Source organism: Zophobas morio, unplaced genomic scaffold, assembly GCF_036711695.1.
Source record: "Zophobas morio isolate AGI-343-1 ecotype UQ-CSIRO unplaced genomic scaffold, CSIRO_AGI_Zmor_V1 ptg000005l, whole genome shotgun sequence".
NCBI lineage: Eukaryota > Metazoa > Arthropoda > Insecta > Coleoptera > Tenebrionidae > Zophobas > Zophobas morio.
This window is the reverse complement of record NW_026972110.1, coordinates 10,899,662-10,925,827: the sequence shown is the minus strand read 5'-3', so window position 1 is coordinate 10,925,827 and position 26,166 is coordinate 10,899,662. Positions and strand designations below refer to the sequence as shown.

At 35.4% G+C, this 26,166-nt stretch overlaps 2 protein-coding genes across 6 annotated transcripts in view; one reads left to right on the top strand and one right to left on the bottom strand.

Annotated features, from left to right (window-relative positions):
- Nucleotides 1–22,864, bottom strand: part of LOC135122698 (polyhomeotic-proximal chromatin protein-like) — a 34,882-nt gene extending 12,018 nt beyond the window's left edge. For 4 of the 5 annotated variants that reach the window (XM_064047056.1, XM_064047055.1, XM_064047058.1 and 1 more), the window contains exons 1-3: nt 22,688–22,864; nt 2,004–2,370; nt 1,326–1,944 (exon numbers count right to left, since the gene is read on the bottom strand). In XM_064047056.1, coding sequence (XP_063903126.1) covers nt 1,326–1,944; nt 2,004–2,370; nt 22,688–22,722 — 1,021 coding nt within the window. In that variant the 5' untranslated portion in view covers nt 22,723–22,864. Of the gene's footprint in view, nt 1–1,325; nt 1,960–2,003; nt 2,371–22,687 lie in introns of those variants that run through there. The other variant, XM_064047059.1, reaches the window with a different exon arrangement.
- Nucleotides 1–26,166, top strand: part of LOC135122702 (D-2-hydroxyglutarate dehydrogenase, mitochondrial-like) — a 265,146-nt gene that overhangs the window by 7,928 nt on the left and 231,052 nt on the right. The gene's annotated exons all lie outside the window — the stretch shown is intronic.

Here is a 26,166-nt window from a genome sequence, read left to right as displayed (position 1 = left end):
TCCTAATACGTAACTATCAACGGCTTTTTTGTATCCTCAACAATAAACCAATGATGGTTGCTAATGTTATTAAATGCTAGTGGGTAGACAATAATCAAGAGTGTTTTTTTATATTACACTTTTGAAAATAAATGTAAATAACGTTAGCACACGAGGTCCCTCAGCAGGGCTAAAGGTATGTTCAGACGGGAATTCAAGCTTCGAATTATCCACGATTTATGTCTTGATAGGTATAATAGGTTGAGCGCGACGGGGATTCAGATGTTCTAAAATGGGCAGACCAAGGATAATCGCTTTTAAATAATTGTATTTTTATGGCAATTGGTCCTAGTCACAATATCCTTTCTGCAACACCTGTTCCAACGGACCTTTGCAGGGTTGGCTTTACACTATATTTCAGCATTCAGCAGTCAGTGTTGCTATACTGCGAATATGTACATAATAAATGGGTGTGATCTTTTGAATTAAAAATAATTTCACACAAAACAAAAATTATCAGTCCATTCAGCAAATTTATTTCTTTTTTCGCTTCTGGCGCCTGAATAGATCAACCAAAGTACACCACAATCATGTCTTGTCAAAAAGGCTTTTTTAATAATTAACCAAGTGTTATTTCTTGTTTCTATCTTCACGGAAGAACCGAATTCAGTAAATTCTAGTTTATGAAATTTCATTATTATGTACAACGTCGCTCCAATTAATAAGCTTGTCCTGCTTGTTTTACGCAGACAATGACTTATTCAGGTTTGCCTTCGCACAAAGAAACATGTGTTGGTATGCCTGTTTCAGACTGCATAGTTTTGTAGATAATTGCATTACTTAATTCATAACTGTGGACCAAAAAGAACCGCAGCCCTCTTAATTGGATTTTGCGATAGCTCAATCATCAATATAATTCGTACAGTAATACAATTATGAAGATAAACTGTTGAAATTTGGGATACCTATACATTATCTCATGAAAACTATTGTAGGATGAAAGTACTGATTATTATCAAAGAACAATTTTTTTGTGAATCTTTTTAAATTAAATTTTTAGTTGGATCCAAAAATAATCGACTTCATATATTGTTCCATTCAGTATTAAATAACATGCAGGAGTTCCAAATTTCAATGGTTGTTTGATGAATTACTCGTTTAGTATAGCTGAAACAATACCTAATAGTTTTATTGTAGTCGCATTACGGTTTAATTCGCAAAGAATAAATCGCAATCAATCACACGTCACTGGTAATAGACTGTGCGTTATTCTCTTTATTGTACACTCTCAATACTGACCAGAAACCATTCAAACATAGGCCTATTAAAGTAATAAATAGAATTACCTGCTTGACTTCCCTGCAGCACGTGCTTTCCTTGCGCAGTCGTTAACATTTGAGGAGTCAGCTGGTTTCCTTGGAACGGCTTCGTAATCACCTGAATTTGCTGCGGATTAATGCTAGGATGCAACGCAATATTGCTGGGCATAATAAGCTGCCCTTGCTGAGTATTATACACTTGTGGCAAATAAGTGGGATTTTGAAGCGGTTGTTGGATCACTTGCACCCTTCCATGGCTCCAGTCGGCGCTAATTTGCTGTGGATGCGCTTGACTCTGCTGCAACGGAGACATTGTGGTAATAGTGGCACTTCCCGTTTGGGCAGTGGCCAAAACCTGCCCTCCCTGCGTCTGTATTACTTGGCCCTGCTGGGCAACCTGCTGGTGCATGGAAACCGTGTGCTGTGGCGGTCCCATCGAAGTCGCCACAGTGACTTGCTGCAGGTGAGGGCTCTGTGCGGGAGCCAGAGCTTGCTGTTCCTGCTGCTGCTGCAACGCGACTTGTTGCATCTGCTGCTGCTGTTGTACGACCTGGGCTTGCGCTTGAGCCTGGGCTTGCACTTGAGCTTGAGCCTGCGCTTGTGCTTGGGCTTGAGCTTGGGCCTGGGCATTAGCCTCGGCCATTTGCTAAACGTAAAGGTTCTGTTTTAATTACCAGTACCTGTGGGTCTCGAGAAACGTCTTACCTGTTGCTGACTTTTCATTTCACTCATGTTCGATTGGTGATTCGTTTCTTGTCTCAAGTTGTCGTGGCCTCTATCTAGATTTAACAGGGTGTTGGCGATGTCATATTTACAGTCGTCGGCGGTTATGTCGTGGATTCCTGCTTTTTGGGCTAGGGTCTCTAAACGCTGTAGGGAACTACTGGCTGGTTGATTGTTGTTGGTTTCGTTAGGATCGCGTTGAGTAGATTCCGGTTCTTGGTTACAATTTTGCTCTTCGTCGTTGTTGTTGAATTTCGATTGTTTTGATGAAGGGCTGGTATTCGTGGAGTCCTTGAGAGGTTGCTTCTGTTGACTGTCAGCCTGTTGAAGATTGTCGTAGTGTTGAGACCTGTAATTAAAACTGTATGTTACTACTTCTTAAACTACAAGATTAGATGACATCTGATTATTACAAAGAACTAGCTCGATTTCTTACAATTTTTTCTCAGGATCGTGACTTTCTATGAAAATGTTGAAATCTAAGTCAAGATCTTAAGAAAATTATCTCAAGAAATTAAGTAATGGCTGGCATAGCAGCGCTTTCGTTGCTTTTGATTCATACTGGCTACTTGGAGATTTTGATGTTAATTGAGAAGATATAACTAGAATGGTTATTAACGAATCTGTTTTACCTGTCATTATGTTGACATCAAGAATATCCGAATATTAAAGTTTTCACCAAAGTGCATAAGCACAACATCATAATACACGGTGATTATAAAAGTTAAATATAGAAATTTCGTAAAATTTGCCGCCTCGTTGTGATGACTGTTTTGTAAAGTCGGTTGTCACAAATCTCAACTATAACCGTGATTCGTGCTTCCGAGGTTTACGATGCATAAGCATAGCAAGTATGATATAATTAAAAGTGACATTGCAAGTCGAAGTAAATATGCACAAAAATAAAAAATAAAAAAATAAAAAATGATAACCTAACTTTCTCTTATTTCGTCGTGTTCTGTTATTAAAAACTCTTTCAAGATTGCCCAATAATTTATGTGTTTAGAGAATTAATAACCAACTGATTATTAAGTAGACAAAATCAAACTCTCTTGACCACAACATGTTTCCCGCTATGGCCTATTATCTTAAACATACTAGAGGTATAATAAATTGTTTTGTGGCTGCAGACCATGTAGAAGCCTGGTATATTTCAAGAAATATGTACCAGAAATTATCAAGCAGAAAATCGAAGAACATCCCAGTACATCTCAGAATATCCCACCAAATTGAAGTTCCTTTTAGTACTTATCGAACACTTACATCGTTACAAAATAACCATCGTCCGGGAGACCTTGCCACCAAATTATGAACGCCATGGCGAGTATTGCACCTGGTTTGAAAATAAACTCAACAACAATAACAAATTGGACGTACCCTCCTTCAGTGATGAAGCATCTATCAGGATGTCAGTTCGCAAAATTACAGAATATGGAGGGCTGAAAACCCTCATGCAGTTATGGAAGCACCTTTACAACTATTAAAAGTGGGAGTGTGGTTATCAGTCTCTCATCGAAGTATAAAATCTCCATTTTCTTCCATGAAACCATTACTGCCCGAATGTATAGGGAACACATTTGAGATGTATTCACTAACCAGCTGCATGATGAAGAACTGGAGGGTATTTCCAGCAGGATGGGGGCACGGCTTGTACTATGCGTGAAACAACAGAATACCTTCAAAATATTTTGATAACTCGATCATAAGACCGCTCCATTTTTCGGTACAAAGAACACCGTTTTCAAACACATTTATGTTATTTTAGATTGCAATAAATTGTTTGGTGAAATAAGGAAGCTGCAAAATTTTATTCAAAATGCAGTAACAGAACACGTGATCAGTCAATTGATGTTCCTAGGCACAGAGGTTTTCTACTCCTTTGTTATTGTTAAAACTACAAAAGACTACATACCGTAAAATTGAAATACACAAACCAAGAACACCTCTATCCTCTATTTTATCAAAAAAAAATCTAAATGTAAAAAAATTGATAACAGCGCATAGTAAATATAGGGTAATTATAAAAGCTGCCTTAAATTTTTTGTCCACATTGCGTAATGACTACATTAAATTAAAAACTGCCTCACAGTTGACTGTGAATTTAGGAAACGGCAATAATAATATATCAAAGCTAAGTTATAGTTACGCCGAATTTTCCTCACACCATGACCAACTGCGAGGGAGTGTTTATTTGAACACCCACTACAAAGTCAACAGTCACAGTCCATAAAGTCTAATTCACACAGTGCCATCACACCACAAAAACCTAAATTGAAAACATACCCACGAGAAAGTTTCGAAGCATGACAGACGCAGTGCGAAAATTTGCTAAACAGTAACGTTGTAGAAGGGTTACTAGCAAGGGCTTTTGTGTTTTATGACCACACATATCATGTGCTCAGGGCGGATGTGTGTACTAAAATTACCTCCATAGAGCGGCTTACAAGCACGTATAATGTGGGAAAACACCATGAAATTTGCAGCCTAATACAATCTACATATTTCCACGACACACTTTAATAAAACTCCATTACTGATGAGAACTGGCAGCACGTTGTGTCGAAACATTTCATTACTTCATACTAAGCCAAAAATTCATTTGTGGTTTCATGGAAATCAATCTCCTGCCAACAATAACCGTCCGAATTTTCATTAAAAAAATAAAGCACTTTCTCGATAGAACACAGCGAGACTGAAATTAGCCATTGGGGAGGAATAAATGAAACTGATAGCAAAGTTTTTCCAATCTCACGAAAAAATACTTTCACTCGACGACCCGTAAAAATGCGATTTGCCATAAGGCCGCGTGACCAAACCTGCTTTGAAACATCGTTATCGCGCCGTAATTATTGCGAATTTTTAATAAAGTATATCGGATGCCCGATTTGCAATAAAACGGATTTACTGGTGGTCGAAAAATAAATTTCCATTCCGGTAGGACCCATTCGGAACATCTGCCGCTTTCATAACGAAATGAGAAGAATTATACGGTTCGAGACTAAAAGAATTTATTCGGTAATTGGAAAAGGAAAACGAAAACGCGCAAATCGTTAACGTTGCGTTTCTTGAAGTAAAATAAAATCGAATCAGAATCTCACGTCACGGAGATGTTCATTAAATATTAAGCGAAATAATTGAGACAAGTTCTGCAGCTGTTAATTATTCATTATGTTTCGAGACGACGGAGAGCGGATAAATGAATTTTAATGTTACTTTCACTTCGGTTCAGAAAGCAGGCTCAAACAAAAGGTCTCATGTTATTACTCGAAAAATGCAAACACTCGTAGTAATAAAAGTCATGGGCTGCAAGTGTTTATAAAATATTCTTTGTGATGTCTACAGAAGCCATGCATGCAATTGTGAATTCGGAGAAATCTTGGCACATCGTGTGTTACACAACTTCCACGTTTAGGATTGCATAGTGCAACTGTATTAAACTTCATAAATTTCTCTGCATGACCAGAAAGTTGACTGTTTAAAGTAATGCACATTTAGATTTTTCATCGTCGTGCATAACAGTTCAGGTTGTAGTGTTTAATAAATTTTTAAAGTGACGTCATCAATTTCCGGAGGGGATGAATAAATTAAACTTAGTTCATATTCTGTAATCCCTAAATCATTCATTGGTATCTTAGATTTTTTTCTATTATCCGTGTTTTTCCATCAAATATTTAGGTGTTAATAAATATAAATGTTGAAAATTGAACTTTTGTCTGTGAAGAGTTGGAATAGTATCCAGTTGAACTTGCTATCAAGGAAACACTTGCTCCTGATTTTTATCACAATTTAGAAATATAAAATAACACAATTTACGATCCTTCAATTTTCACACCATCTCCCTTTATTGTACTTTCAGAATTATTTTTATTTTAATCTGAAGACGATACACACTGCTAAGGTGCAAGTATTTTTTGTTTAAATTGATACATTTTTTTAATCTCTGATAATTCACTTAAAAACGATAGGGTTGCACATGTTTTGCCTAGTGTTCACTTTGTGTAAAATTCTAAAATTCTATAATTTTTGCATTTACACAATATACACAACGGAATTATAGCTACTGAATTACGGAATCAACTCTGGAATTAATTTATCTGATTTGAACAAAAATTAATTGACCAAAATTTTATTGTGCATCCAATAAAATATTCACTGGTTAATTTATAATTGTTGCCGTTAGGGAATATATTTAAACCAATTTTCAATTTTCAGCACAATGAATATTTATCAAATTCTACTTTTATGTGCTTCCAATCATATTGTTCAATTCAAATTAAATCTCGTATAAATATTTCTACGTATGTACGAGTACGAGATTATTTATATGTAGATAATGTTACTGTATTATTTTCGGATGATTTTCGGGATTCTCGTAATACTGTTTTATACTTTATATGTAGTAAAAGAGGTGCGAATGAGAGGAACAAGCAAAAATCAAAAACAGTTATGCCATTCAGTTTCCGAATCTATACTTATATTATAAAGGTGAAGTGTAGTAGTATACAATAAAATTACAAAAGGGCAAATTTTATTTTCATTAGAAGAATTATAACAAAGTTGACTCACCAAATCCGGTTTTCTTTTTTTTATTTTTGTTTGATTCCATTTTGTAAACACAAAAACTAGTAATTATTTTTTCAATTATATTTGAAAAAAATAGTGCCCATCAATATAGAAACCGTGTAATATACAGGGTGAATGATACTGAAGGTTACGAAATCAAGGAACTACTGAAAAAAAATATGATCCAATTATTATGTCAATATTTAGGTAGAAAAATCATTATATTGTATACAGAGGTCCCAGAGAAAACTCCGCGCCCTGTATCTTGAAAACGGATAAAGATATTAAAATTCTGTAAACGCCATTGTACTGTCACTTACGATTAGTAACATTTGCTTCAAAAACTGTTATTTAAACATATGTCGCCCGAGCCACGAACATTAATAACTCAATTGGTCGACGATTATTTCGGTAGAACTTCCTCGCTCCTAAAGTAAAGTCCAAGAAATCCCGCTTCTTATTCAAAACTACTAGGCTTCCAAATGGCAGGCCTGGATAAACTTTAATTTCATATACCTTCCAATATTTAGTACTTGATTTTTGGTACAATAACCTATTTATTACTTCCTTGCATATGACGGGGGAAAAACTTGTCAAATGTGCTTTGGAATTTATTAAAAAAATATATATTTTGAACTAACTTTTGGTAAATCTGTCAGTTTGACGTTATGTTTGATACAGAATTAGTTATCATTGACATTTTTTTACTTAATTTCAAAATATAAATGTGACACTTTTACAAAAGTGACATAATACAATTAAAAAAAAAAAAAAAAACAAAGCACACTTGACAGGTTTGTTTTTTCGATCATATGGTACATTTTAATTAAAAAACCATGGGACAAGATGAGCAAATCACGTTTCCATAGATCCAATGAAAAGCAATGTGAAATAGACGTTCATGTCACTGTCATTTCCCTACGTTTTTTTTTTAATCAAATACATAGTACCTAATAAATATTTGTGGCTAATTCAGTTAACTGTAAATATTTTTTTTTATATCTCAGTGTCAAGCTCCGTTTTTGTTAAAATGATTTAATAATGTTGTATCTTTGCATTTTCCGGTCGCGAATTCCAAATAACTAGGTGACCACTGAAAAAATGTATAATAAATGCAGTAAGAGTGTAAGAACAAAAAGGCACACAGGAGAATCAAACGCGTTACATTCGCGTTGTTTCAAGTCCAAAGATGTTGAATATCTTGCGTGAGCTCCATTGGTTGTTCTAAAATTTCGTTTTTTTTTTTGGCTGAATTTGTGTACTTCGGGGAAACTCTCAAGGTGGATTCATAAACCACAATCACATTATTGATTTAATAATCAAAATCCGCTCAAAAAATATACATATTGTTGCGAAATAAACCCATACACTGCCCCGGTACGACGCCTATGGGTTTTCAAGTATGTACGACGATGAAGACTCATTGTCGGTGACGGCGGCCGGAGAAAAGCCTGGAAGCTGAAGTCGCGATGGGCAATCCAGAAAGATCTCGACTGCGGAACTTCTAGCAGGGGATTATGGCTGTAAATAGAGGCCACCTTCGGGAACGATTATTATTCAGCCAATTCAGCCAAGTTGTGTCGGAATTATTTTGTATATAATCGCTGTATAATTGAACGTGTAAATTTGGGTTACTAAGAAATACATTGTTGAGTTTTACCCTCGCCGATTTTAAATACCCATTCAACGTAACAATATATAAAAGTCACGGACGTCATATGCGTACCAAATTAAGCTTCCCTTTTCAGGCAAAAAACAACGGCGTTTGCAGAATTTCAAATTTTTACCCATGTTCATGATACACGACCGCGGATTTCAATTTGGGACACCTATACATTGGATAATAATTTTAGGAATTAACGTGGATACAAATTAAAATTACATATTAAGTCATTGTTATTCAAAATGTGGGTAATTGAATTGATTTTATTATAGTCAACTCAGCTGACTTGTACCTAGTAAAACTTTACAGTCCTATTAACGGACAATTTTAGCGGACAATTACCGTATTATTTAGACAGTAATATCAAGTGGAAGTTGTAGCACTATTGGTTTCTAATTGTGATATAATGATGCATATATAAAATGCCTGTAGAGAGAAGAAATACATCAACGCAATCATAGAAACAATACCGACATTCTGGATAGGATTGAAAAGTTCCAGCTCTCTTTTGTCCATAGTTGTACGAAACTTCTAAACAAAGACGAAGACAGAATTCAAAGTAATTACAGGTTCGTCATTTTAAAAAACCAGATCGTTAAATATTTTCTTGCGAAATATTGCAATTGGTATAGTAGAGACCAAGAATTAATGAACATTGGCTTTCTGTTTCCAAAAGTTTGCCTGCTTTTGGATTGCTTGTCGAAAGAATCAAGGGTTTTGCGGAAAGGACGTCTTTGACGATTAAATATATATAACGACCTTTATCTCTTTCAGGCAAGCAGTTGGAGAGAAGGGCAGTTATCACAATCATAAGCCGTTTATTGAGACACTCTTAGAAACAGAAAGTCGAATGCCTGATCATTACTATAATAGAATTGTATTAGGTTTGTACTGTTTTACAAATGACACTCATTACCTTTTAGGTAACAGTTTTTCTAACTGTATCAAACAAATTAATTATAATAGAAACGATAAAAGGCGTAAAGATAACAACTTTGGTATATTTTTTCCACCCTATTTTACTGTATGTGCCATCAGCGCCATTGTTCTGGCGTGAAATTACATACACGATTTTCGCAAAAACACTCCCACTTGATATTGTTCGTGTCTCGTCGGTTCTAATACAATCAATGCAACATGCAGCGCGCAGAATGGTTACCACAATAGAGTTATTGTGTGACACACGCATGTCGCTCATTGTCAAACATTTATCATTAACATCGACAGAAAAGTCCCGCATTACATTTTATGCTATGCTATGTAATCTGACGCATGGGTTTGTGATTTCATTTACTTAAATATTTGTAACATTTGGAAATCACGATATGCCCTCTTACAAATATTTAACAAAATTAACATAATTTATTATTTTTCCATCTATTATGTATTATCATTGGTTTAACTGCATTGTTTCTTCGTATTTTCCAGTTTTCCAGATTCTTTGCGTCAGTGTCATCAAAATTCGTTGGACTTTGTTGATATTGATCCACATTCTAACCTCGACACCTATAGTAGAAGAGGTCACGAAAGTAAGTGCATCCATATTCTGATCATAGAAGATTCGTCAAAAGGGTCATATCATTGTCCATCGAATTCAAGCTTTGTATTGTAAACACTATTACCTCACTGAACTGTTACCCACATTTACAAACAGCAAGCGCATTGCTGCACTCGAGTACAATCCACGTTCCATGATGGCATCGATCATTAAAAATGGTCATACATTATCCAGACATTAATATTCGGTCTCCGTACGCGGATGTTGGGGTCCAATGCAATTACCACACACTTCGCCTCAGGGAATGTTGCAGCATAGCCGCTTTTTTCCATTTTTAAACCTACCCTTGGCCTGCCTGCACACAGATAGCAGCAGGCCCCGAGTTAGTTACTCTTATTAGATTTGAGTGCCCACCCTGCATCTATATAGGCTATTTATTTTAAATCAGATTCGCCACCAATCGCTACGTGCTCAGACTTTTCTTTATTTACACAAACCTATCAGAATATTCGGAAATGACTACATTACAGTACACCGGGGACATACCTATTGTGAATGCAACCGAACAATTTATTTCTAACCTTCTTCTTTTTATACTCGCTGACACTCAAAGTTTGGAAGGGACTTTTATACACCACTCTAAATTTCGGGTTGTTTTTCCACATACCTCGTCACTGAATTCGCTTGGTCACTAAAATTTTTAAAGCAAACAACGCTCACGGCTACCACCACGGGGTACAACTGGCTGTTCACGCAGAACTAAAATAGTAATCGCTGCCACGTTTTATGATTTAATGGTACTTTCAGAAAATGGAGTCTGGTCCGGTCCATAACTTTAAAATACGGTTTCTTAGCAGCCATCCCTAATAAACCCACAAGGTCACTGAATATTGGTTCGTCGGTTTTTATAACGTTTTCACACTAACAAACAAGTGGTGGCGCTGTTTGCTGCAGGTAATATCGCTTATACAGTCTACCTGTTCCTACCCCTGTTCCAAGTACTCCTCAAACGTAATTACTCAGGGTTTGCTTTGCGGATAATCCTGACGGATTTTACAGTTATGCGCCCACAGAAGTTGTCTTTTTCTAGTTATGAAATACGCTTCAGACAGCTGTTTCTTGGGTTGTTTATAATTGCTTTGGACACAGTGAAAAGGTTGATGGTCTCCGGTGTTGGGTTCGCATCGGTTTAGATAGTTCTTCATGCGTTATTAATTCAGTGTTAACTAAGCCGTCAAAACCTAAAGAAACGCTCTCCTCAAGTAAGAGGATTATAGCTGTCTTTAGAAAATTTTATAACTTTACGGTGTTCGTAACCGCTTGTTCTGAATCATTTAAATTACGACCCAAAGGGTATCGACTTGGGCTCGTAGTTCCAACGTCGAAACTTCCCAGAATTACCAATCCATCGTTCATGATCAGAAATTAAACTATACGAAAATACTTCTTAGAAACCCGATAAGGACATCCTGAATTTCATATTGAATTATACTCTTGTTCTCCAGCCGCTTTGAAAGGACATAAATAATGTATGTGACATGAAAGATAGATTCCAATCATATTCGGGTATCATAAAGGGTGGCCGAACATTTGATGGAGAATTCTTCAACGGACTTTTACGTTCCGCCCAGTGGAGGCAGCGTAATTAAACATTTTTCCGATACAAAAGCCATGCCGGTCGGTATGAAAATAAAGACCATTTTATCAAAACACTAAAAGCAACCAACTGTTGTTGTCACACAGGTTCAATTAATTTGTACACATTGGTGATGTTGAAGTGAAATATTTACAGTCACTAAAACATCGTCATTGTGACGAGAACATGCTTTAGGGGCAACTAGTTTGAAAAGCACGGCGTTTATTATTAGCTTTGGAGTAATAGGAGCAAATTTTGTGAAAATTAATTAATGCCCCTTTAATTTGTATCGATACAGTGATCGGAGGCAAAATTAATATATTTGATTATTTTCTTTTAATCACTGTTTATTACGATTGTTGAGTTGTTTCATATTTTAGCACCACTTGTTCATTTCCGTTACATGTACGTTTGTTATTTGTTTTTTAAACGGGCCATCTCTTAGTTTTTGAAGTTGATAAAGCATTTTATGCAAAACTGGAAAATGATCCATCAGGGATGAATCTAAAGTTCGACCACTTCTTCGCAGCAATAAAACGATTTGTTCTTTAAACACAGCCGAGAGACTAAATTTAAAATTCATCCCTGGCGGTTGATTTAAAAAAAGTAATATTCCATTAATTCACTACATTGACTATAATTTTACATTTCCTCCAAATATTTTTTACTTTTAAATTTGTAGTTTTATACAATTCATGTTGGGTTTGTGTCTGGGCCAGTAACGTCGTCACTCTTTATCAACATGAAAAAATACCCCATAGTGCACACCATGGACCAGTGAACACATTTCTTCCTCCACGGTGCATACAATGCTGGTCACTGAGCAAGAAAGTAAGGTTGCAAAAGTTACGTTAAACGATCAGAGAAGGCATTTGGAGACAACCAGTTTCCGATCTCGATATGTCTGCCATTCAGTAGACCGTTTGTAAGTATCAAATTGACGGTAAAAGATATCGAAGTGGAATATTAAATTCAAAGGCGGCCTTCAATACAACTAAGGTGTTACATAGATGAATGACATACATCGACTCGGCCACCATCCCATTATTAGTTTCGTGTATAACAACACTTTGCAAATTAGCTCCGAATCTGCAAAACCGAATATTCCCCAATATTGAAAACGTTTCAAGGTTTAATTTTCTGTTTATTCCCTCCCAAAAAAATTAATAACGTCATTGCAAAATTCTGTCGAATAAATGTTGTTTATACTTTATAAAATAATATAATCTTGAACTTGTGGTTAATGAATCCGTGTTAAATTTTTTCCTAATACCCAGATTTTTTGAAAAACAATCAAAATTGTATAACAATATTTTACAATTTAACTTGCAAAACCGAATGCTTTGAAATTTTGCTATCGGAAGCATGCTACATCGATGAAGACAAATTTGATGGCATCTTACAATTTGGCCACATAAATGTTATTAATTTTATTTAAATAATATACTCCTGCAGTTGTGGTTTATGAATTCATGAATTCCTGTTCAGGTTTTAAAAAATCAAAACTGTACAACATTTTACAATATAACTTTGAAATTGCAAAACCGAATACTCTGAAATATTTTAAAGCTATTACAAGCATGATAAATTATTAATCAAAATTTATCCATTTAACCCCCCCCCCCCCTCCAAACTTGTTGACGCCATCTCCAAATTTTGCCATATAAATCCTATCCAAGATATGTAAAATATTATGAGTCAAACTTGTGGTTTATGAACAGCGCTGGATTATATATGAGGCGCATGAGGCGCGCGCCTCAGGGCCCGGGGAGACAAGGGCCCGACAGCAAGCGAACAACAACAACTTAAGTTCAAATTAATGCTTAATAATTTAGGTTCGCTAATTCATTATTTTAGGTTGTTTTTGGTTTTTGTTGAGAGGTTTGTGTTTATTTTATATTACAGGAAAGACAGGAAATATTTTTTTGTTGTTTTTATGAAAAATATATTTTATTCTGATATTATATTTAGTTTGTTGTTTTTTACACGTAAGTCATGTTAAAAAATTTGACAACAATCGACTCAGTAGTTTCGGAGATTATCTGTCTAATAAAAATCCGTGACGGCAGATAGACAAACAGACAGACGGAAAAAAGAGACCTATTTCTTCGTATTCTAGGGGTTATGAAAGGTCGAGAAAACGTAAGAGTAGAGAGTCGATCGACGGACAATACTTCTTTCGCTTACGCTCGGAAAGTAAAAATTAAAACTAATAATGTCAAGATGAAAGGGGCCAGGGGCCCAGTACTTTTTGCGCCTCAGGCCCGAAGATTCTTTGATCCGGCCCTGTTTATGAATGCATTCAAATTTTTTGGGATTACTTGTGTAGGGTGAGTCAAAGTAATTAATCAATTTTTTTAATCAACTCAAGAAAATTTGAGTAGGTATTACACTGCATCTATTGAAATTAATCTGTCCTTGATAAAATGTTCATGACGTCATCATAAAATTTCGGTATGGAAAGCAAACTTGAAACATAGGTACAGGGTTATCACAAAAAAAAAATTCGCAAAATTAGATTTTATCATTTTCGCCTGTATTTCACAGGTGAGGGAAATTTTGTCTAAATAACTTGAATCAATTTTTGTTAAAAAAATCAGTTTGGTGCCTAGTTTAAAATATTATCTCAAAAAGTTCTCGTTTCGAATTTAAAATTTTCTGTAATTAAAACTGGAAATTTTGGTGTTTTATTTTACGTAAGCGAAAAAGACCAATACCTCCTCCCTACTGGATATCGACGATACTTTTGCATGCGATAGATAGTTTTCCGGAGAAAGTGTTCTTTTTTAAGATAGACAACAACACACCCTTAATCGACATTACAGAAAAAGGTTCCCAAGTCGGTGTATCTTCTTAAAATAGTTCAAATTTCTTTTTTTTATCTTTTCCTGCATTTCATATTTGCACAAATATGTTAAATTAAACGTCAATACGAAATAAATATATATTCAGCCTACGTATTGATCTGGATGTACATAGTTTATGAGACAATAAATCTACACTACTTAAAAATATATAAAACTGACCATTATTTTCTGTGTAAAAAAAATGTAATATGGAAACTTAAATAAGATCAATATTTTTAGGCTACTGGATTTTACTGGTTCATGCCCTTTTGAAAACGGCAAAAGATAGAAACTAACGGTTTTTTCGTTAGCAAATTCTACTCCTCAATCTACGATACTTCTGTATGACATACATATTAACATTACAGATATAACAAACATAATTTGAAGTAGAATAGATAGATTAAATTACAAATTGTTTCTTATACTTCAAATGTAAATATATTTTTTTGTACGATTCTATTAAAAAAAAAGTATTGAGTTTTTCATTAGTTTTAAATAAACAAGCAATAAATTATTGATCACAAAGTACAAGGGAGTATGAATTAAGTCATTAAACAATAAATTAATACACAATTAAGCAGGTAACATTTTTTTTATATTTCGCATTCACCGACGTTATTAAAGTCCAGCGCATACACATATTTACCCTTTAATTAACCATCCACCTATCCACATTTCGCCGCATTTTTATTTATTCTCTCAATTATTCTAATTTATTACCGCGCGCACATCGTTATTCGAAATTCTTCTGTTTACCCAGCAAATAAAAAAAATACATTAACATTCCCACCACCATCCACCGGTTCCTTTGATCATACATTTTTTAATATCCGCATAAAAAATGCCACCTGGAAGCTTTCCGTCCCCAAACCAAATAAAATTCGGTGATCCGCCCTTGCAAAAAAAGTAGAAAATCCCTTTCGCTCCAACGCCGAAAGTTGCCATGAGGTAGGCGAGAGAAGTAGTATAATTGGCGTTCGCTGCGACAGATGATTTTGGACTAAAAGCAAAGAGGGGGGTGGTGGAAGTCTATGCACCCCCAGGCAGGATCGTACTCACCCATACAGCCGTAAATTTCGAGGGGGAGCAATTTTCGTTGCTTAATGTATGTTTTTGTGTATTTCTAAGCAAAGTCCCAAATTTTAATTATAGCTCATTTGTTAAGTGGGATAGAGGTATGCGCTAAAAACGACGTTTTTATTATGAAACAAAAATTTAAAAAAATACAAATCGTACAAATGCTACGTACAGAAAACACAAAATGCATTTTTTTAGTTACATCATATCAACTATATTTTGTTGTCACATGCTTATCACATCAACATAGCATACTGGAATTAAATATCAAAAATTTCTTTATATCTTGTATCGTATGTGTGAGTCATTAAGACCAAGAGCGGCGATTTCTTGGGTGCCTAGGGGCGTCAAATTTGTAAATGCGGCTCTGATCCTTAGATATAACCACCGACACTACCCCCGGGGAGGTTTCGTGCACCGGGTGCGCCCGACAGGAAAATTACGAGGGTTGGATAGGGGAGAGGGAGAGAGAAAGAGAAGCAGCATCAGATCTATGCTGTAGTGTGGGGTGGCTAGAGAGATGGAACTTCTAGTTTTATTGCTCCAACTCTATAAACAAATTAAATGTCGGACCGGTCGCCATTAAAACGCTGCAGAGATAGAAAAATGAGAACCTGTGTTGGTTGTGCGTGAGGAGGCGCAATGTGTGCCGAGTTTTTAGGGTGCTTAGTGAGGTGTACCAAAATTCCACGTAAAATAAAGCATCCGACATACGTAGCTAGAGATCTAACGTGAAATGATGTTTAGTATTATTCCACCCAAAGCTGTAGAAAAATGAGTAACTTCTAATAAAATTAGGTTAGAACATTTTCCCGCCATTTTTCGAAGTACAACAATTAAATAGTATTCCATTTTTTTGTAGAACTTTTTGTCTATTGATGGCACATATAAACAGAGTTTTTGTTTGATATTTCTGTGCTTATTATCGCATGTATATGGTATAAACTCTTAGCAATAAAGTTTATTACGTAAGTTATACAGTTATACCCGTTCTTGAATATTCAGGTGCTTTAAAGGAGAAAACGTTACTTGTACGACCATAAACACCAGTTCTTTAGTGACAGGGCGATACAAAAGCACAAATTATGTATATCTATGTACTTTCTGCAACCCATTTCAACAAAAGCTCAATATTCCTTCATTACCATCATTATTACTACAAACACACCGAAGCGACGTTTTTTCTTATTATCTTCGACAAAGTTGCGGAATCAATGGACGCTCAAATCTTTTGTTTTGTGAGTTTCCAAAGAACCGTCGAATGTTCGAAGAACCAGGTCGTAAACAAACTCATCCGATTTCCATACAATCCCAAAAGTGAGGTTTACATATTTCAACGTCATGATGGCTCTCCGCCCCCTAGGGTAACACCACTTTCAAAAAAGCCTCCCGAGGACAAATACGCTGACCTGCCATTCGCTGCTTGCAGAGATTTGCAAATCTGCACATTCATCTCCGGTTTCTTTCTTCTTTCTTTGCCTGTAAATTCTGTAGGCTTTGTGGATGACGGGATTGAGCAAGAAAGCAATTTAGAAAATGGAAATTTTCCGGATACGTACACAATGCTGCTGATTATCGCTCGCATTTGCGCATTTTTAGTGCGATTTAATGGAAGTAATAGATAAATAAATTCTACTATTTTTTGCGTTGTGTATGATATATGCAGTTGCAACAGTTCGCTTACCATGAGACGATAGCAACCGTTAAGTCATCTCTACAAAGAACGCGATAATAAAATTTTGTAAACTTGAAGGATCAAGTTTTAAACTCGTGATGTAAGTATATGTAGACACTCCTAACACAATGGGGGAATATGATAACAAATCATTACCAAAATCTGCCATGACAATAAATCGATATCAAAATCGGCCATTATTCAGAAGCATTTTCTTCCAGGTAGTGCTTTCATTTTCGTGATTTATTAAAATCCTGATGAATAAAACTTGACCCAGTAATAAACCGTCAAAAATTAAAAAAAAAACACCGTCTATTGAAAAAAAGAAGAGGGGCTTTAAAACTTCCATTGATCGTCTTTTCAAATATAAAAAATTTCACTGCAATCTTATCGGGGTTGATATAATAATATTAATAACTAACATCATTCCTACGAAGTAAATCATGCTTATATAAAACCATTATCTATTTTGGTTTTATTGTCGTCAAGTGGGCGCCCGACAACGAAGCTCTTCGTTTAATACCCACGGACAACTTTGTCGATAGCACATATTACTACTACGGAAGAAAAATGACTGATTAACATAGAATTCTGCGAACTGTAGTAGCGTGTTAACAGTGTAACGGAATATTCTTATCGAAGGGAGATACTATTAATTTAAATAAAATGTCTTCATTTAAATTCGATAACACCTGATTATGAATAATGAGTATTTAAATGACACTTCAAGCTTGCCGAAATAAAAAAAATTAATTCGGTGATACAGACTTGTAAAAAAACTGAAATAGTAAGTCAATGCAGACACCTTAGACAATGATTTAAGTGCTGCCCTGTTACTGAAAAGTCAAAATCTATTACGCTATCAGCCATCACAGGCCGTGTGATAGATTCTTAACATGCACTGTCAATTTATATCGTCTATTTGTGGTTGCTTAACTGGTTTTCAACTACAAGTATCTAGATAATGGACGAAAATGTGCTACTGAAGAATAACGCGACAAAATTGTATAACTATCTAAAATGTTCAATGTTGCAGTTGCATTCCCACAACAAATCCGACGCACAAATGCAAGACAAGCAAAATCTACTAAACAAAACATCTAATTACGAGATACCAACATTATCACAATCGGAATCAGACACTATTAACAGAAAGCAGCAGTAGCGACACCTGTATTTATTTATAGTAAGCTAGTTACCATACTAGTATTGAAACCACCTGTCGTATCATCTCCTAATTATTTTTTCTACACAGCGAAGTGAACACATTAAGTAAACAATCTAATATTAGTAGCCAACAAAAAGTTCTGGATTTGTGGGAGGTTTGGTGCTATTTGTACTTCGCGTGCTCCCCACCGCCACACTTCCACGAATGATGTGTCATGTCACAGTGCAGTATGTAATTACAGACATATAGTTTGCTCTCAGACATGATCGAGTAGTTTCTACTTCAACGTTATATAGCAGTTACATTTCGTCGACATGCTTATAGCATGCATGCTCTCGTAAAAATAGCATTCGCCACACCATATATTTTCAGTTTTTGAAAAACATTCAACTTTAGTTTAGTTATCTAAATGTCGCCATTAAGCAAAAAAACGCAAATGAATAATGCACAAAGATTAATTGATGTGGGCGACCTTTCAATGTTTTAAATTTAACATAATTTAAGCAGTGTCTATAAATGATTGTCAATTAATACTGTCACATCGTATTACCATCAGAAATGTAAGCTTGCTCCTTTGGGCACTATATATACAAACAGGCGTCATGTGTATGTTTATTAATGTTTACTTTTCCCCACCTGACTGAAGACCTGTGTTGTATTTAACACAATAGAAACCACTATACAGTAGCGCAAATGTGTCGACGGTTTTATTTAAATGTGTAAATTTTATTACATTTTTTTCGTTTCATTTTTTTCCTCGCTTTATCGCGTCGTCAGATTTTATCAAACTGTTATCTTGTGGCAACTGATTTAAACTTTTCTTTCAAACAGGTAAAAAAGACTACGTTCCTTACTAGTCGCAGCAGTGTTGTCAAATGACTTTTATTTCGTTGCTTTGAACGATAATAATTAGTGCTTTGATGATAACACTAGTAACTTTCGTTGGAATTACCGGACAGAAGTTGATAATTGCTCCACTCAAACAAATACATACGTGAAATTAAAGTTTAATGAAGAAATTAAACGCTTTATAAAACATGATTTAACGTTAGAAACATTGTTATTCAATCGGAGGAAATAATACCATGATATTGATTAAAAACTGTAAAGACTGGCCGACATTTGTGAAACTGTAGTTGGCAATACTGCTCGGGCAATGTCATGTGAGGTTTCGAGTTAAATTTAGCAAAGTTGAGGCACTAAATTGTATTGAAATTTTTATTAAATCGAATTTAAGTCTGAAATAAGTACCTAGTCCCCGCCCACTTCAATTTCTTGTTAAGTAATAACCATCAATCTATTTAATTTATTCGCACTCTATCTCAATAACTTCAGACTTGTTTTCATGCGTTTACTTTGACTCGCAATTTTTCCCGCTTGGTAACAACATGTAAACTGTAATTGTAAAATGAAATCTGTTCGAACTGTTGTATTATAAATCACAGATATCAAATGTTAAATGTTCCTAAAAAGTGTTAATTTATTAGGTGACGTATTGTGTAATTGCAAAATGAAATAAAATGTTTTCTCAGCGCAGAGAAACAAAAATAAACAGGCTCCTATGGCAGAAGTCAACATTTTTTCTCATTTACAGCTTGCATAAATTCCTCAATGGTCTAAAAACTTTGGGTTTCCCAGAGAATTATCCAAGTCTAGATTTCCGTATTTTATGAATCACCTGACTGTAATATGTAATAATTTACAACTGAAACATGAATATTGCTTTAATTTTGTGAGGGGTGTGTGTTAATGCGCATGCATTGATGCAATTATCTTAAAAGTGACAAATTCCACATCAAAACAAGACAAGAAACTCTAGGAACTGACATTTGTGCAAACAACCTGTTGAAAGAGAAACGAAATGTGTTGCAAATTTTGAAATTAAAAAGCGAGAATTATAATAGCTCGTAAAAATTTACTTGGGCCCTAAAATGTTTCAAGAAACGGGACTGAATTTAGTAGCACCGCCGCTCGTAAAATTCTTATCGAATAGCATTTACTTTTAATTGTTCAATTTGCTGCAATGTTTCAATTCCTTTGGAGGGTGCGTACACTCTCACCAAAACTTAGTGACAAAGAAATGTCATATGTGTGTCACTTAGATGTCAACCCTTGACGACAATAAGTCTGAATTTTCTCCACTTCTGGGGAGTTAAAAAGTGTTATTATCATTACATTGTGAAATAAACAACAACATATTGGCCAATGTATTCATAAGAAACAATTGTTATTAATTTATACATATCTACAACCGATGTCCACGTATAATAACGACCTATTAATGAATAACATATAATAACTATGAAAGATTTCTTTTAGAATCTCAAGTAGAGGAAACAAAGTTGTTATGATGACAGATGCTTGGAGAAATTTGTTCTCATTTCTGTCATCTCAAAAATGTTTGCCAAAGGACTGTTGATCACTGAAAGGATATGTAATGTCACATGAATGTCTGGAAGTCCAAAACAGATAAGATTTCTAAAAATGTCTTTTAGATGAGCTTCAGAATGTGGTTTTAGAGAAATGGTACAATATCCAACAATAGACAATTTAATTCGTGGGATGCTCGGAGGGAAAATATCCGTTATTGACGTCCTTAAACAGCGCGTCAATGATCATTGTTTACGTTTTTTTTTTGGAAACTTTTTTTGAGTTTTGATTCTTGAATTTTTATAATTTTTTCTTGAAATATATTTTTTTCGATAAAAATATTGCAATAGACCTTCAAAGTATTGCAGCCGAAATTACTTTCTTTTGCACATTTTCAGACTTTTTTTCTAAAAAAAAAAAAGTGGTCCATTTTACGTGCCGATAAGTGTATAAACCGTTCAGGATGTTTTTAGACAAAAGTGAGCCATGAAATGTTTTCTTCATGTTGGATAAACTGATTCACTGACAAAGCGGTTTGAACTTAACTGTTACTTATTCAAATGTGAATTTTAAATTTGATTATATTGACTGCGCTTATTAAATACTGAAATAATAATTGTTTGCTTCAGTGCTTTGAATCGTACTTATTGGAATAGAAAACACAAAGTGTGAAATTACTTAACTAATCCGATAAATTTAATTTTTCATTAGGGATCTTTGCAAATACGAAATTCATTGCCAACCAAATTACTAGATTTACATGGCCTACCGTTGTTTAAAAACATCCTGAACGGTATATGTAATATTCTACCTTAAAAATTATATTTAAATGCACTCTTGCCTGCAAGAGATCACATTTACTTGGATTAAAACTGATTGTCGGGAAATACAACGTCGTACCGAAATTTGTTTACTATTTTTAAATTTTAGGTTATATTTTCCATTTGTCACTTCTGTCATTCTAATTTGACACTTGAGTTAAAACTTAAAAATTTTGACAAATTGTAAGTGTAGGCTATTGTTGCGAATCCTCTTTGTCACTAAGTTTTGTCTGCGGCTTTACGAAGAATCCACGCTCACAATATCGTCAATCAAGAATTTGTAACCTTCTCGGGATTGGTGGACATTTCAGTGGTGAAATTTATTAACGTCTTTTAACATTTTCTTCCTGAATATTGAATGTTAGTTACCACTTTATCGCCATGAAACGTTTAATTAGACGACGGAAAAGTAGAAAACTGCATTAAAACATTTGACGGAATTCAAGTTTGATTTATTCATGAAACAAATATACAACTGTCATAAATGGAAGCAGCATTTTTACGGCCGGCAAATAACCAGTTCTTGTTTAGTTCCCATAAATAAATGTAACGAATCGAAATTATGCAAAATGTTTTCACGTAGTTTTTAATTAACCGTAACGGTAAACATGTTCGCACTTGCAACTGCACCACCACCTCTTGTTTACGTCAAGTTCCGACAAGCCCACTCCTTCGCACCAAATCGGCGCGAACGAACGTACGAACGAACAAACGAGCCCGACTCATCTGCCGATGATAAATAAATACGACGGAAAAAACGGAAACGGAAACACGGCCATCATCGATCCCATAATCCCGATCGTGTGTAATCTCGAAAATTACCTAACAGTTAATCAAGCAGAGGCCGATATCTCGAACGGTTCTCCGAACGCCACAGACACGCTCCGAGTAGCGCCGGCCGCTTAAAGGGGAACTACCACTACCACGGACCACGACTGCATCGCTTCAAGCGGATGTACCGAGATCTCGCAGCCGACTCGCTCCGTTAAGACCCCCCTCCCCGTTAATAGCATGCAAGGCCTACTAGACGCCGCGAGCTTTTTGCTACCTCGGCGTCGGACTAGGTCAAGTTTTTACATCAGATTCCTTTTAATTTAAACGAAAACAAAAAACGGACAGACGCAGACAGCGCTAACGGTGCATGCATGCGTTAGACAGAGACGGGCGAAAGCGAACGGCGCCATTTTGAATGCAAAAACCAACATGAAGGATAATGAACGTACCGTGTCTAATTTCGAGGCATGGGAGGCATCCTCTTGCGGAGCACGTGATCGTCGCGCAGCGAAGATAAGGAGGGACACGGGGTTCGGGGCAAAGTAAAAGAAAATAAAAAAACTGAAACTGACCTTTTCGTATAAAAACCAAAACCTCGCCGTTCCATATCACGCAAAATTGGGAAACTAAAGAAAAGCACAAACACGTTACATGTAGGGGTTTGGGGCGAAACGTGCGAATTGGGGTAAAAGCGGTTAGCACTGAGAACAACACCAACAGTTCTTTCTGTTCCACACTTGGCCACTCCGAACACGCGACTGCGCCGCTGTGTAAGGATAGGAACTGGTTGTCCTTCACTCCTCCAATGAGGGTAAACATATCCCTACCTGTAACCGGATTGGTCGACATTTGAAAATGACGCGGAGAATGGAAGAGGGAAGAGGGAGCGCAGTCCTTCTCTCTTGTTATGTTACAGAAATGGAAAAAGACGGCGAGCTGGTGGAGAGATTGACGGGCGACCATGCTATTTCAAGGATCAACTTCTGTCATGGCGCAACTGGCGTTCGTATCTCTGATGTAATTCGAAGGATCCCTTCCGACATTATTAACATGGTGGACCACGAAAGCGCTACGAATTACGTAATTGCCGAAACGCTCTCGGGACCGACTACCACTTCTGATGCACGTGTTTTCCGTTTTATGATTATGCAGATTACTGATTAACCTTCGATGGTTTTACTTATCATGTTTATGCAGCAGCAATTATGACTCATTATGCGATTTCGCGTATTAAAGCCTTAAGAAAGGAAATATTAAGCAACTTGGAAATGAGCTGTAATTATCGTTAGAGCACAAAAGCCGATTATCCTGCCGATTTTTTATGCATTCAATTAACTGCACCGAAGACTTCGTACTCGAATTCTGAAATCCTGATGCGACAATTCTTGGTAGTTCGACAAGAGCGCGATGGGTGTGGATGTTTTGCACTTTTTGTTGTTTCGTAATGTTATTTATTGGTCTAGATTAAAACGTTACGTGGATATGAATGCGTATCGTTACCACCAGTTTTTAAACAAAATGGTTCACGAAACGTCTACATTTTAAATAAAATCATTGGCAGTAGTCTCAAATTCAATGACATAACTATTTCAAATGTCATGCATAAGTGACACTACACAACCCACTCATATCGGTAAACAAACTGTCAAAACTTTAAAAAATGAACTAGGTCACCAAAGCCAACCACCTCTCGAAGACGAACTCACTTTATCTGCACACAACACTCATGGTGATTAAAATGTAGTTATTTTCAACATAACGTCATCTCAAAGAAATTTTGTGTTTATGAAATTGATTGTCTAATGCCAGCTTAATGCAACCAATACAACAATTAAACGACGTTGGTAATTTCTGCTAATGACACCTGAAGGTGTCACTTTATTCGCTATGGAACAATTTAATCTCAGCGATATATAAACGAAATTAAAATGATGAGAAGCTTCACACTTCCTTGCCACTTGTGACCCTAATACAGGTGTGCATTGAGAAAACGAAAATACGATTTTTTATATGATAATATGAATATATGATTGATAAACTGAATTTCTTATGATGGCTAACGATCTTTTCGTAGACACTTAAAGACATAGAGACACTTGTAGGACTTTTGTGTGATTAAGTATAATTACAAAAACTAAAAATAGCATCTGTAAGAGACAAGAAGGAATCAGTGGAAGCATTTATTTACTCAATTCTTTATGAAATTGTGCCTTTGACCTTACTTTGCGAACTTATACAGTTCAGTCGCGTAATAATAAAGCTTACGTCTTTACTCCTTAGGTACGTATTTAAGAAATTTTAAGCTAATAAAATGTTATAAAACGCTCAATAGTGAACCGGTTCCTAGGGTTGCATTCAGTTTCCTTATCTTCAGTTATTAGCTGTTATTGGTTAAATTTCGAGCGATCTTCGATTGGTTTCTTATGTTTCGACATCGATAAGTTTTGTTATAAAATTTCAAGTTTTCATAACGATAAGTTACTTTTATCGATAAATTTCATCCGAACAGAATAACATCTAATTGTCTGTGTAATTTTTTGTAAAAATTACGGAAATTTGACAAAGAAACACACTCGTAAAAAACTATTTCAAAAATAAAGGTATTAATGTAGCGTTCAAAAATATACATATTTAAAAAATACATTTGGCGTCACAGTTCGACAGTCAATCACGTCACAATGAGCTATCGATCTCAAGGAACCATATAATCTGCATAATGTTTCTCATAACAAAAGCTTCGCTCTATATCTGTTGCTCTCTCTTTCTCTTGTGGTAGTGTCTACGTTCTGTCTCACTTTCACATCAACTTGTAAAAAAACGTACGTACGTTCAGCATTTTCAGTTTTTGTCGTCTTTAAAAATAATAATTCAAAATATGTGTCAATGACATCATAACACCATTTAGCACAAAATTTCAACCCACTTTTTAAAATGTAAACTGCGTTAAACAATAAGTTGACATGTGAGAGCATTTTTGTCCAACTGCGTCCCAACATTTTTACTATTATTTTTTTTTAAATATGTATAAGTAAACAAAAAAAAATAATATTAAGATAATTGCCTAGTTTTTAACTTGACCTTGAAGTGACCAATCAAAACCGAGTCTTCTGTAAATGTTAGACTTCGATTGTCGAGCTGAAATGAGTTCACCAAAAGTTTTTATGTATTTTTGGAATACTCTTGGATATTGTATTTTAGTATGCTGTTACAGAAAGTTGCTTGTAAAGTCTTTTTTTTTAAGAACTTTAGCATTTCAGTAATTGCAGTCTATAACACTGTAAAATCCTAAGATGTGCGTGCTTACAATGGGTATGAGAACGGCGCACAGAAAGAGAAGACGGCCAACTAAGAAGATAAAGTGCCGAAGTGGAAGAACCATAAAACAGGAGAGGTCGTTAATTCTCGCAAGATTAATTAAAGTGGCAACAAATATGTACTGAAAAACGTACAAACCATTTGCCACCTGAGTGAAACATTTACGACAAGTTAAAATTTCTTTTTTTATAGGAAAGTTTCTCAAAATGCTGCTGTCTAATCAGTACATACCTATTCTATTTTTTTACACAATCCCTTTCAGCCTTTAAGAAGTTAAAAATATTACTGAAACATACAAAATACCAGGTGTTTTCTATAAAAAAATATTTCTAATAATTCTGGAGTGACGTCATCATTTCATCAAGGGTAGGAATTGGTAAATTTTGACGTTCTCGACTTCATGCAAAAATTGTAGTTTCTTCCAGTCAGTACAATCGATCAATTGGTTAGCCGGCTATATTGCATTGGGGCGACTTGTTATTGCTTGTTGTTCGGTTACAATAAACACATACGTAGACGTCGAGTACCCCTTGCATGTCTCGAACCCTTTAAATGTATGAAAATGCTCGACCTTGATTAGCGTTTGAACAAATTTGTGCACGCCTATGAAACTAGCTTGTCGCTTTCTGTATATTAAAGTATAGATAGAATTGCAGTAATGTTGATAATCTGTTCTTCTCCTTTATGCATGCGTATAGTGGACTAAAATAGCAGTCAACTCATATTTTGCTGGTAA